Source organism: Xiphias gladius, chromosome 1 (assembly GCF_016859285.1).
Source record: "Xiphias gladius isolate SHS-SW01 ecotype Sanya breed wild chromosome 1, ASM1685928v1, whole genome shotgun sequence".
NCBI classification, from domain to species: domain Eukaryota; kingdom Metazoa; phylum Chordata; class Actinopteri; order Istiophoriformes; family Xiphiidae; genus Xiphias; species Xiphias gladius.
Genome location: NC_053400.1, coordinates 7,381,258 through 7,394,155, shown reverse-complemented (window position 1 = coordinate 7,394,155; position 12,898 = coordinate 7,381,258). Strand labels below are relative to the sequence as shown.

The 12,898-nt window shown below is 38.6% G+C and overlaps 1 protein-coding gene across 2 annotated transcripts in view; it reads right to left on the bottom strand.

Annotated features, from left to right (window-relative positions):
• The window catches only part of rhpn2 (rhophilin, Rho GTPase binding protein 2), a 33,039-nt gene that overhangs the window by 16,249 nt on the left and 3,892 nt on the right, over positions 1-12,898 (bottom strand). For both annotated transcript variants that reach the window (XM_040125229.1, XM_040125239.1), the window contains 2 exons: positions 9,820-9,935; positions 4,026-4,154 (listed from right to left, as the gene is read on the bottom strand). In XM_040125229.1, the coding sequence (XP_039981163.1) occupies positions 4,026-4,154; positions 9,820-9,935 (245 nt within the window). The remainder of the gene's footprint in view (positions 1-4,025; positions 4,155-9,819; positions 9,936-12,898) is intronic.

Here is a 12,898-nt window from a genome sequence, read left to right as displayed (position 1 = left end):
TAGAAGACATCAAAAGCAGAGGGTTTAGAAAACAACTCCTCAAATTCATTCATCACTTGATGATAAGGCAGCATTCCTCTGGCTCTGGGAATCACAGAAAACCTCATTCATCAGTAACACGGACAGAGCACGATAGAGGCTGCAGTGTAATCCATTAGTACATGTAGATGAGATCACTGTGGTCTTTCTCTGGTTTGACAGAGGGAGGGGCATGGGGGATGAGGGTATCTTTTCAGCAGGGAATCTGAAATGTTAAAAGGTTCTCAGAAGATCACTCCCCCTACCTGCCCACACACACACACACACACACACACACACACACACACACACACACACACACACACACACACACACACACACACACACACACACACAACTATTTAAGTGCCAGTGTGCAAGACATGGAACAGACCATCACCCTGGCAGTCTAGTCCGAGCTCTGGTTTAAAGTGAGAACCCAGCACAACTTAAACTGTTTACTAAATATCAAAATGTGTGAAGACACAATCTGACCATTTATTGCTGCACATGAATTTGTTTTCTTATAAGCAACCAGTTTTCATAGGTCACAGAAGCTGAGGGCTTCATCTCTCTAAAGTAATCTCAGATAATGGCGCAAATAAGAGCACATTCTTTCCACTCTCTCATGTAACATTGTTAATGAAGTTGCTTGTTGGGCTGATATCTTTTCATCTTACTGTTTGTCATCACTTTAGCTATACTGATTCATAGGGTGTTTAAGAAAGTACGGTCCGTGTGCTGGTCAAGAACATTACAACAAGGAACTTAACACACATTTACTACATCAAAAAAAATCACAGAAAAAATAACATTTTGGTATTGTCAGTGACCCAGAATCAATATCAACAAGTCCTTTCTGTATTTGTTTTCATATTTGATATGACTGGCAAGAATACAGTGATTAGCTGCTATTTTTTCAATGGGCGGTTCAAGGAGGTCACAAACTTCATGTACAGCATGTGTACTACATCAGTCACATATACTGTATGTGCTTCTGTTATGCATTACCTCATGCCAAAACCAGCTGAATCTGGTCTGAGTTAGAAATAACCTCAGAAAGATGCTCAGGGGATGGGTGCCTTGTGGGAAAAGCCTAGAAAAGCGAAGAGGGGTTTTTGTTTCTGTACCAAAGACAGATTGTATTTCAGGCTGAAAGGAGGATGATACGTTCCCATTGTGGCTGTACAGAATCATCCCACTGAGACACCTGCTCAGAAATGACAGTGGAGGACTTTCTCAACATATCTGATATTCCCCTGTCCATGTTACCCGTGTGTATGGCCTTTTGTATATCTGGTAGTGTGAATATAATGACGTGAAACCTTTGGACTTTGCACGTGTTTAATTTTCCTTTAAACAGAAACAGTGAAGGACAGCTAATGGCAGTTTCTCAGACTGCCTATTATCTGTGCATGCAGCAATGAGCAGGTGCTTCTCTAAGAGCCTGACAACAAGGCTGATGGGAGGCTGAATGTTCTCACACTCGAGTCTGTTTGATCCCATGTGACAGAAGACACCTGGGCCCAAAGACTGTACAGAGGAGCAGCTGTTAAATTTTGAGGATGTTGCTATCATGCAATTAGTAAACTAAATGTCTTCTTGTAGTGGGTGATCTGCAAAGCTTTTATTCAAGTCCAGAAAGAAGTGGCTGTTTTTCGTTTCTTTAAGCAGGACACCAAACCCCTTCACAGCTGACACATTGTAAGTTTCTGTGGATAACAACATTAGTTAAATCACTCAGTGAAACACGAAACACATTCAGGAAAATCTCTGTTTCGCTGGAAATCTGAGGGTTAAATATCATCATCATCTTACCAACTAACACAAGGCGCCCTGTCTGCCTCCAACCCTGCAGACAGCCGAACTGCTTGAGTAAAACCGGGTTAACTCCTCCTGGTCCTTAAAGCACTGGCACTTTGGATGCCAAACAAACTAATCTGGCCTTTTTGTAGTGTCAACAAAAGTTGGCATTTTGGGTTTTATAAGGTCACCTGCAGGTTTAGGTCAGAATTTAAAAGAAAACCCTAACTAGGTTGGTAGCTTATTACACAATACCTACTAATGTTTTTACAATGCACCAGCCTGATAGTGGCAGCTTGATGGTTTGGGAACCATCAAAGGTTTCTGTCGATGACCCTCAGAACAATTACCATAATTACCACCACACAACACCCCCATCCCACACAAACCTTCACAACCCCACCTCTCCCTTTATTTTATGGCTCTGTTGTGATTTGTTGTCATGGGTTACATGGCATCTTGTACAGAATTCTGTTTGTGTCAGGGTTAACGTGTGTGGATTACAAATGCTTGTGTTGTATTTGTATATGTATTTTGGAATCGCCTCAATTGTCCCTGAGTGAACGTATAGAGCAGGTTTATTGTGTTTAGTATATGTACAGTGTGTTTTTGTGTGTGTGTGTGTGTGTGTGTGTGTATGTGCCCAGGCAGATGGTTTACAGGAGGTTTCAAGTGTTTTTAAGAAGAAGAGCCACCTGGAGGGAGACATGCTCCAATCAAAGAGCATTTAAATAAACGTAATTTGCATTAACACACAAAAACTATTTGAAGACTTTTATTTTAAATATTTTATATACTATATGTTCACAATGGAAAACTTTTATTGCGTTCAGTTCATCATTTATTATCATTAAAATTAAGACCCAGCCTGAAGAAGACTGAAGTGTCAGTCAACCAAGTGCTATCCTTTACAAAGTATATAGTTAGCTTTAAAGCTATTTGGTTATTTTATCAGTGGGTGACAGGTTATCATGAGGAAATACTCTAAGTTATCTAGGGCACAGACAGATGCCAATTCTCAAATAATCTGGCACGCCTTTTATAAGTCTCTGTAGTTCTGTATCACAGTTATCAAGTCCTTTGTGTCTTACTTGACACAAGACTGAGACAATGTGTGCATCCTTATCACATAAATACTACAGCAATGCCAACCACACCCCTATGAATTTGGCTTGTCTTTACAGAAAGAAAACACCAGAACCTATGACTGTCACACACCTATACACACCCGATCATCAGACTGACTGAGAGGAGCCTTGTACTAGATACTTATCTTAGTTTGCATACAAACTCAGCTCATCATTTCCTTGCTGCTCTGTGCATTGTGTCACAGAAAACCAGCTGGTCCAGTTTAACAACAACAAACTCTTTCACTCTGTGTTCATGTGTTTATGTATGTCTCTTTCTATCTCCATACACCTCTTTTCTCTGCTCCTCTGTCATCAAGCATCTTTCATCTGAGAGAGTACATGATAACTTAATCACAGAGTGTCACTCTCTTTGTTGGCTGCCAATTAACACTATGTGTCTGCGTTCTTCTTCTGTTTTAGTAGAATTCTGAGGTTTAGATCTCCAGATTGAGGACTTACCTAGATACTGAGATGACTTTGACCAGTCCTAACTTGTGCAGGTTTAGGAAATCCAAAAATTGGTTCAATTTAGTTTAAGATTAAGGTTAAAATTGTGCAGAATTTTGAGGAGTTAGGGTCAGTGGCGACACTGTTGGTGCCACAATCATTCGTGTCTACAGCAGAAAGCTCATCGCAGGCATTTAGAATTATAGTAAACCGTTGTAGGTAAATTGTACTTAATTAAATTCTATTGCCCTCAGATGCCTTGCTCCTGACAAGAAAACTGCTTTTTCACTGGTGAAATCAATTGTAAACCAACAGTGCAAAATTTTAGTTGTGTGGCTAAGAAACAAATACATAAAATAAGTTGCAGTCTAACAAGATCTTCTGTTGTTCACAAGTTGTTTCTTTGTTTAATTGTGTCCATTTCAAAAATGCCCCAAACAAGCTTATATGGCAGGTGCAGACACCTTTGCATTGCTACAAGCTCATTTTTTCACTTTCTATGTATTTTCCTTATGATGATTGTTTTATGATAAACTTACAATTAGCCAACATTTTTTTCAGGCAGAGAAGAGTATAAGTAGTAGAATCAGTAGTAGTAAAAGAAGTAACTGTAATTTTTGTACTTACTGGGTGTTCTGGTAGACCTCCACTGAGCTGTTGAGTCCTTCCAGCTGTCCCATCAGTAGCTGCAGGTTGGCGTTAACATAACTCAGCTCCAACAGAACCATCTCTTTAACCTTGTTGTTAGATGTTGCCCTACACACAGGAGAGATTGGTGAGAGAGAGAAACATATATAAAAAAAAAACAACATATAAAGTGAGAGAAAAGAAAAGGGCCATAAAGCACTTTACATAAAGAGAAGGTAGAAGAAAAGAAAAGAAATATCAGCCTTGTTATTATACAATATAACAGAGTCAAACTTTCCTACAGTTGATTATTAAAACAAGACTGCCTCCCCTGGTATTCTGGACCACAGACCTGCGTCACTGTGCCCTGCTGTGAACTTGATTTACTGTCCAGCACACAACCAAGATCTATGAATCACAGCTGTAATCCCTATGTAGCTCCACAGTTCAACCCCATGGTAAAAATCACTGTTTCAAAAAATCCACCATAGCATGACAAATTTGGCATGATCACACTATGTTTGCACCACTACACAGCGAGGGCCAATGTATAAGTCGCATATAAAACCACAACCCTGCTGCATGTACTGTAGGTATTGCTCAAGGACACATTAGCATGGTGCGTGAATCTGGGTCCCCTGGCTGAGGAACAGTTTCTTTACATATCAGACTTCCCTGCTGTTTAAGTGAAATTGTGTTGTATGTGACAGAAAGCACCCTGGGAGTGAAGTAAACCCATTCAAAACGTTTGCAAAAAACAACGTCACTTCAGATTCCCACTAGTAATTTATTTCCATTTGACCATCTGTTTCTTTAACAATTTGGAATATTTTTTGAATATTTGACTGCATATTTCTGAAAACAAAAACATTTAATATGTACACACATTTTTGTGTTAAGGTAAAGAAGACTCGCACTACATGTGTCTCTGTGTGTGTTTGTGTGTTTGTGTGTGTGTGTGCGTGCAGAGTATCAATAAGGAAAAATAGATAAGGGATTAGGATTCACTGCACAGCAGAGATAAGGCTGTAATGATACCTCCGAGAGGTGTGTGCGTCAGTGTTTGTGTGCGTTTGTGTTAGCACACACAGACAAAGTGGCTGGATCCTTTGCAATGCAGAATTTATGATACATACATCAGTTTGTGAAAACACCAACCTACAATTCACATGCGTCAAGGTAACATACACACACACACACACACCTCCGCGGCCTCACTATATCCTTATCTGCGCTTTACAGTGAATCCTAACACATTCTCTGTCATGTGTAACTGATGAGACACGTACCCACATGTACACAGTGACTGTTGTCAATCAGAGCCTGTCTCTCTGTCACCTCATCTCTCTCTACTGTGTAATTACAGAGGATTTGACATTTAACAACAAAGGTGAGATTTAAAGAAGCACTGGCAGGCAAGACTTAAAAAATAAACTCAGCTGAAAGTTATGAACAAAAATAAGAAAAAATAGGTTTTAGTCATCAAAGCCATCATAGACTTTGACTGGGAGTTTTTTCTTCCCTCCATTTGAAGATTTTCACACAAATTTTCCCAAAAGTTACATGTTTTATTGAGTAGATTAAAAATAAGGGAAAAGAGGACTGGCATTAAAGAAAAAAAAAAAAAAAAAAAAAAAAATTTGTACCATTGTGTTTCAGGAGACAAATTCCATTCAAATATCAAATGATTTGATATAACATTGCATATTGTGGAATTTATCTCAATCCTTTTAAGGAATCATTGGAAGCACTAAATAATACTGTATTGTTTCCTGCTGAGAATAGCCACAGTACATTACCAGATAACCCTGCTGTAGTTTTTCTCTCCAAGCAACACACTGGAACATAACAGGGATGTCAACCCCTGTTAACATTGGCACCACACCATCACTTCCTTTTGGCCCGCTGAAGGGTTTCGGAGGAGTTTTGGTCTGGGGAATCCATCAGGGTGGAGGAGGCAGAGATGCTGTGGTTTGGACTGAATGTATGCCAGCTTGCTAGCCCACAGGTTATTACTAATATGTAATTTAATATTTAATATCATCCTACAGTGCATGGGAATCACACTGTAAACCAGCAAGTGTGGTTTCACCTAAGTTTTCCCCATCCTCTTCTCTACAAAGGCCGTTTTTATGTTATTGGCAGACTTACAGTTTGCTGTATTTTTCCTCGAAACCTTTAATCTGAAAAAAGATATCTGGTACTGATAGGAGTTTTATAAATGACAGAGATAATTACCCTCTATTGTATAAAGCTTTATCGGTGGGACTCCACCGATTTTACACAAAGTTCAGTTTACTCGTCATGCGGAGTACTATTCAGTCTGTGAAAAACAGTTGTATATTGTTTTCTGTGGCTCTGGAGGAGCTTTCTAAAGTTTGAAAAAATAACTTTCAAACCCAAACCAATAACCCTCAAACAAGCCAAGACGTCAGGTCTCATTAGACCTTAAATTTTTAACAGAATATCTCCAATACAAACTGGAGATGTGGGGTTTGAAAAAAAAGTGGAATTTAAGGTGCAGGAAGGGTTAAAGTTAATACTTTATTGAGTTGCATTATGGGAAATGTAGGATCGAGTGTTAGTTAGTGTTTTAAAAGCTTCATCAATACTCTTTACTAAAAGTAGCGTTTGCTCCTTAAATTTTGGACATTCAAGAAGAGAAGAGAAGAGAAGAGAAGTGGTCTGACCAGACTGACTCCACCTGTTGCTGATAGAGAGAGGAATGCAGAACATGAGAGGGGAAAAAAAAAAAAAAAAAAAAAAAAAAAAAGGGAGGTAGGTGAATTGATGGCACCAAATGATAATACACACACACACACACACACACACACACACACACACACACACACACACACACACACACACACACACACACACACACACACTTTCTTAATAGGATCTTTAAATGCTGCTAGTTTGGAAATGTTTTTGGCAAGAGGCATAGATGATAATTTAAGATGTCGTCTTTTTGACTTTTTTAATACCTGTGGCGCTGAGAATCTACTTTTGACTATAATACAACATGACAATCCAGGTCGATGTCAAAGTAGGTAGGATAGCCATGACAACACTGATGTGCCCACCCCGACAGACACTGATGCACACGGATGGGAAATCACAGGTAGAACTACAGTCAGTAGTAGTAAACAAACGCACCCACATGCACACAGAGTCCATTTGCCCCTGGCTTTGGCTGGGCAGACTGAAAGGAATGTGGAGGCTTCTGAGGCTGACAGTAGGCTTAGAGAGGTCTAACGGACACACACACACACACACACACACACACACACACACACACACACACACACACACACACACACACACACACACACACACACACACACACACACACACACACACACACACACACAGAGAGAGCGGTATCCCCCCCTCACCAAACTAATCTTAACACAAACGTTTAGAGAAGTGATCCAAGAATCCCAGTGGGAGAGGTTGAGGCGACTCAGAGAAAAAAGGTGTACCATTGAACCTTTTGTTTCTGTAGACACGAAGCTACAGCCTCAATGACAAAAGATACCACAGGATCCTTTTTTTGACAGAAGACCCGTGACAGTTCACTAAACTTAACACTATTCTGACACTTGTGAAATACACTATCCCTGCCAAAGGACACCATAACAGAAGGTGGACATATTAATAGGTGTAACTATAAACTTTAACCTAATGCAATCCAAAATAGTAAGCCTGCAATAAACACTACTTTAAGAAGTTTATAATGTTCCATTTCAGTTGACACTTTGTCAGAGAGCTGAATTAAATCTGGAAATTTCTGAGGTTGGAGTTTCCCCACACATTTTCCTGTAGATTTCCTACAATTAACTACAATAAAAAGGCATAAAGATTACGCATGGCTCTAGATGTTTTCTGCCTCTTATTTTTGTCTCACCAGGGTGCTAGTAGCTGACAGACCTGCTTTTTTTCTTTTTCTTTTTCTTCAGTGTAGCAGGTTCTAATGGTATTACATTAATAGAGTGTTCTTTAAATCTTTAGAAATTTACAGCAGGATGATCTTCAATTTCTTGATCTCCAGAAATTCACTCCTCAAATATGATGGCCTTGCGTCTCAGTTACCATTAAAAACTGTAAACTGACTACAGTTAATATTGGCCATCACAGACCTTTTGTGGAGATTTAATATTTAGCATAGGCTTCACACCACATGAAGGCTGAGGCTGATCACAGAAAAGTTGTGCCAGGTAACTAAATACTTAAGAAGGTCGACTCTGTTCTATAGACAATCAGACATTTGCTTTGATCTCTACAGAAGAGAACAACAACAAGGTAAAAAGAGAAAAAGTTAAACACCTGTACACACTACATTGTTGGTCAAATGCAATGACAGGCTGTTAAACATAAACACTGTACAAACATTAATGCATCACTTTTTGACTGGTGGAGCAGCTTCAGCCTGGCTTGAAGTTCGACTAACACTGTTTGGAGTGAAAATATACCTCCATTTCTTTACAGAAAGTGTATCAAAAAACCAAACCTGTATTTTGTTTTACAGGTAATTCTGTTTAATCATCATATATTCCCGAAAAGACACAAGAAATTGAACAAACAAAGAGCAGTGTTGATGCAACGACTGAAGGTTGTGACAGCCTATACTGTATTTATGTATTTACCTGTTTGCATGCCGTATTATATGAGTAGGGGCTCACCGTTGCAACATTACATTTTTTTATAACTTAGGTTTACAATATAATCCACGAAGCTAAATTTTATGTTTAGAGAGTTAGTACAATAGTGATACACAAATGAACCCCTTTATATTCTTATGTTTGGATGACACTGGTATGGAGGGATGATTAGGTAAATCATGATGACTGGCTTAAAAACAAAGTTCTAGTCATCAGGATGCCAAAATGTGTGTAAAAATGCCTGGAACAGCGTTCAGAAAAACAATTTTTTGTGAGGACAAGCCTCCAACCAGACTGAACAAAAAGCATGAGATTGCTAAGGCTATGAGAGGGCAGTAAGGTTTCTCATATTTCTCTGTTGCATTGTATCTCCTGAGAAGTCTGATCTCAAATTGAGCCATTCAATTCTACTTAAACAGATATTTCAACAGGAAGAAAATATCTCTCGATTTATTGTCAAAATCTCAGAGAACAGACACATTTTCCTCCACACTAAATTCACCTGTACAGCCACACGATAACAACAGAAACTCAAACTTTCTCAGTCACAGAAGAAAAAGTCTTGTCTGTAGTTTTACAGGCCAGGGGAGAACAAATGCAGAGTTTCAAGAATCCTGACAGAAACCATCACAGTTTTGCAATCTATAATCAAAATACAAAGGTTCAGTAAAATGTGTAGGTTTTTCTCAGGTTCCTTCTAAGTCACATATCACAGTAGCTCTTTGAATACATGGAATGTTCCTCTTCAACATTGTTATCACTTAATATCACCTGCCATCTTTGGTTGTTTACGGTTTCACCAAGAATTCATGGCAACTCATTAAACAACAATGAGGGGTTTGAAGCCAAACTTGTCCCAACAAACCAGGTAGAGTTTACTAGAGGTCACATATACCACAGTGACCTAACTGACAAGCAATACAGACAAAAGAATTACACATGAATGAATTAAATAATTATAAGAGCACACAAAGATAAACTTAACAGCTGGATTTCCATGTTTTTGTTCTTTGTATGTTTAGAATGATTCACTCTTCCCACTTAAAAAAAAAAAAAGTGTGATTTTTATTTTTATTTTTTTTAGTACATACTGTACTGTATGTATTATCAGTCATCAGATTTGTTCTTACTTCAGCAGGTTCTCAGCTCCAGCCCTCATCCTCATCTCTTTGATGATCTGCTGGTTCAGACTGGCTCGCTTATTCTGCAGTTTGCTTCGTCCAGTCTGGGCGAACGGGTTAAAGCCCTGAGATGGAGAGATAAAGGACCAATCATGTCAGCAGAAAACGATAACTTATTAAAATGTAGTGTGGAAAAAAAAGTAGGATGATTTCCTCATCTATGATTTTACATTTCCATCATGTCATTCAAACTGTTTTGTATTATTTATTTATTCATCCATGTATTTATATCAGGTCAATACCAAGCATTTTTCTTCCCCATGAATAATTGTTGCTGGCAACAAGTTATACTACAATCTACTGAACAAATGTCCTTGTTCCTGTTCAGAGCATTCAGAATTTTTTTTTGTACAGTTTCACCTCTCACTTTGTTCTTAAATCTTTCACCAAGATATGTCAATTCACTACAACAGAGCTGGCAAGATTATGTGTATTTGGGCACTTTGCTAAATTTATGGTCACAGCATTTGCTCTAAACATTCCTCTGACATCAAAAATGTTCAGACATGACTTTTAAATTAATTTGTGTGAATTTTTACTTTATCTTTACTCCCTGATACAACAGTAAAAATAAATCCAAGTTGGGTGCGGGAAGAGCTGCACCTTGATATACAGTTCTCAGCTAAAACACATGCTCTCACTCTTTGTGTTTAAAAGGAACAGCCTGTATGTGGCTGTACTGTGTGTCCTTATCTCTATCACAACCAAAAGTGTACCAGCCTTCCTAAGTCAACAGGCTGTCACTCATAGCAGCACAGATAAACTGGCCTCAGACATTCATACTGACTGACTAACAGCACAGCAGAGGTGTGGTCTGTACCTTGCTTTGGATGGCAGATAACATGATGCAGACCTGTCAGCTCAGTAAAACCAGTCAGTTTACTGTCCTCAACATAGACAAATAACTACAATGTAAAAGTGTTCCGACTAAATCTCATGTCAGCAGAAGAATGAGCTTCAGTTTCTGCTTAGCTTCATCAAGGTAAAGAGTCAGAGGCAACCGCACTCAATCAACACATGTACCAATGGTCACAGATGACACAGAACCAAAGAGAAAACATACAGTGCATTCAGAGTATTCAGACCCCTTCACTTTTTTTCACATTTTGTGATGTTGCAGTCTTATGCTAAAACTGTTTAAATTAATTTTTTCTCTCATCAATCTAAACCCCACACCCCATAATGACAGAAAGAAAATGGAATTTTAGAATTTTTGGCAAATTTATTAGAAAGGAAAAACTGTCAATCACATGGACATAAGTATTCAGACCCTTTACTCGGTACTTAGTTGAAGCACCTTTGGCAGCAATTACAGCCTCAAGTCTTCTTTGGTACGACATGACAAGCTTTGCACACCTGCATTTGGGGATTTTCCAAACAGTTATATCTTGGCTTCATCAGACCAGAGAATCTTGTTTCTCTCAGTCTGAAAGTCCTTAAGGTGCTTTCTTGCAAACCCCAATTGGCATGGTCAAGAGAAATGGGAGGCACCTGAAGTAAATCTCAAGTGTCTTAGAAAAGGGTCTGAGTAAGTATTTCAATGTGCCATTTCAGTTTCCTTATTAATAAATTTTCAAAAATGTCTAAAATTCTGTTGTCGCTTTGTCATTATGGGGTATTGAGTGCAGATTGATGAGGGATAAAATGAATTAAAACGATTTTAGCATAAGACTGCTACATAACAAAATGTGAAAAAAATAAAGGGGTCTCAATACTTTCTGAATGTATTGTACCAGTGTAGTTACATGTTAATTTCTCATTTTTATGAGAAATTAAGTTCACCTTTTTCTGCCCTCAAGGTAAGATACACATCAGCAACAGGGAGGATTCTCTGACTCATGCTCAGCAGGTCAAACAACAGCATGACTCAAGCTTACGAAAAACTTCAGAGTTAGGATGTTTCTGTCATGTGTACTGTGCCAAAATGGGTTTGTGCTGATCTACACACCTGCTCTTCTGGTATTTTCCTGAAAATAGTATCACTCTTCTCTTACTTAGATAGAGCTGTTTTATACATTTTCAGTGTCAATGACTGAACAGAGAGAAAAATATTTAAAGAATAGGGCGTCAAAGTGTCGAGATATTGGTTCGAAAAAAAAGTTAAAAGTTAGTTATCACTGACAGGTTTGTGTGTGTGTAAACACACACACACACACACACACACACAAAGTATATATACACACTGTATATACACACACACATATACATTAATGTAGACCCTACAGAATTCATTTACTGTTGATCTGATACTGCTACAAGGGATTTTTTTTATTATTCAGTCAATACATTCAAACTACAGTCGTGGGTAAGTATTTTGCCCCTGCACCACCTGTTTGACCCTCCACCTGTCACATCTTTTTACATTTACATCTGAGCCATGTCGCTACTCCTCTTATCAAGAGAAACTTCCTGTAAAGTGAGCAGGTAAAACAGGACAGAGGAAAGGTGACAGGACCTCAAGTACAAATGTCAACAAAACAGGTCAAATGGTTGCAACAAGGGTCACATTTAGTTATACATTTTTTAGTTAATGTATAATGCACTCTAAAACCACTCTGCTATAGGCACTTGGGTGTTCCTGTACAAACACTTCATTGACCTACGAGTGTAATGATTAACCATTCATTGCAATGAAAGTCTTGTCAATTACAAATAGAGCTGTATGAGGCTGTTGGGGTGTGGCTTGGCTGGATGTAGCAGGAGCTATTCTTGGAATGACAGCGGGGTGAGGGCATGAGCGCACAACATTAGAGGGCGTGGACTTATTGCAGTACGTCATCACATCAATCATTTAATCAAAAATGGGGTGTATGTGTGTTGTTAAAGAACAAGGGAGTGGCTAATGGTTGACAGTAACCATAGCAATATGTTTCTATTTTTTAATATGTAGGACACTATGAAACTTCAACCTTTGCTAGCATTCCAAAGCGATGATCCTGATCCTGTGTAGTGACACTATTTTAAATCAATGACTATTATATCTCTCTTCACCCAGACCTACTTTTAGTCCACAAACCTGATGGTCTGA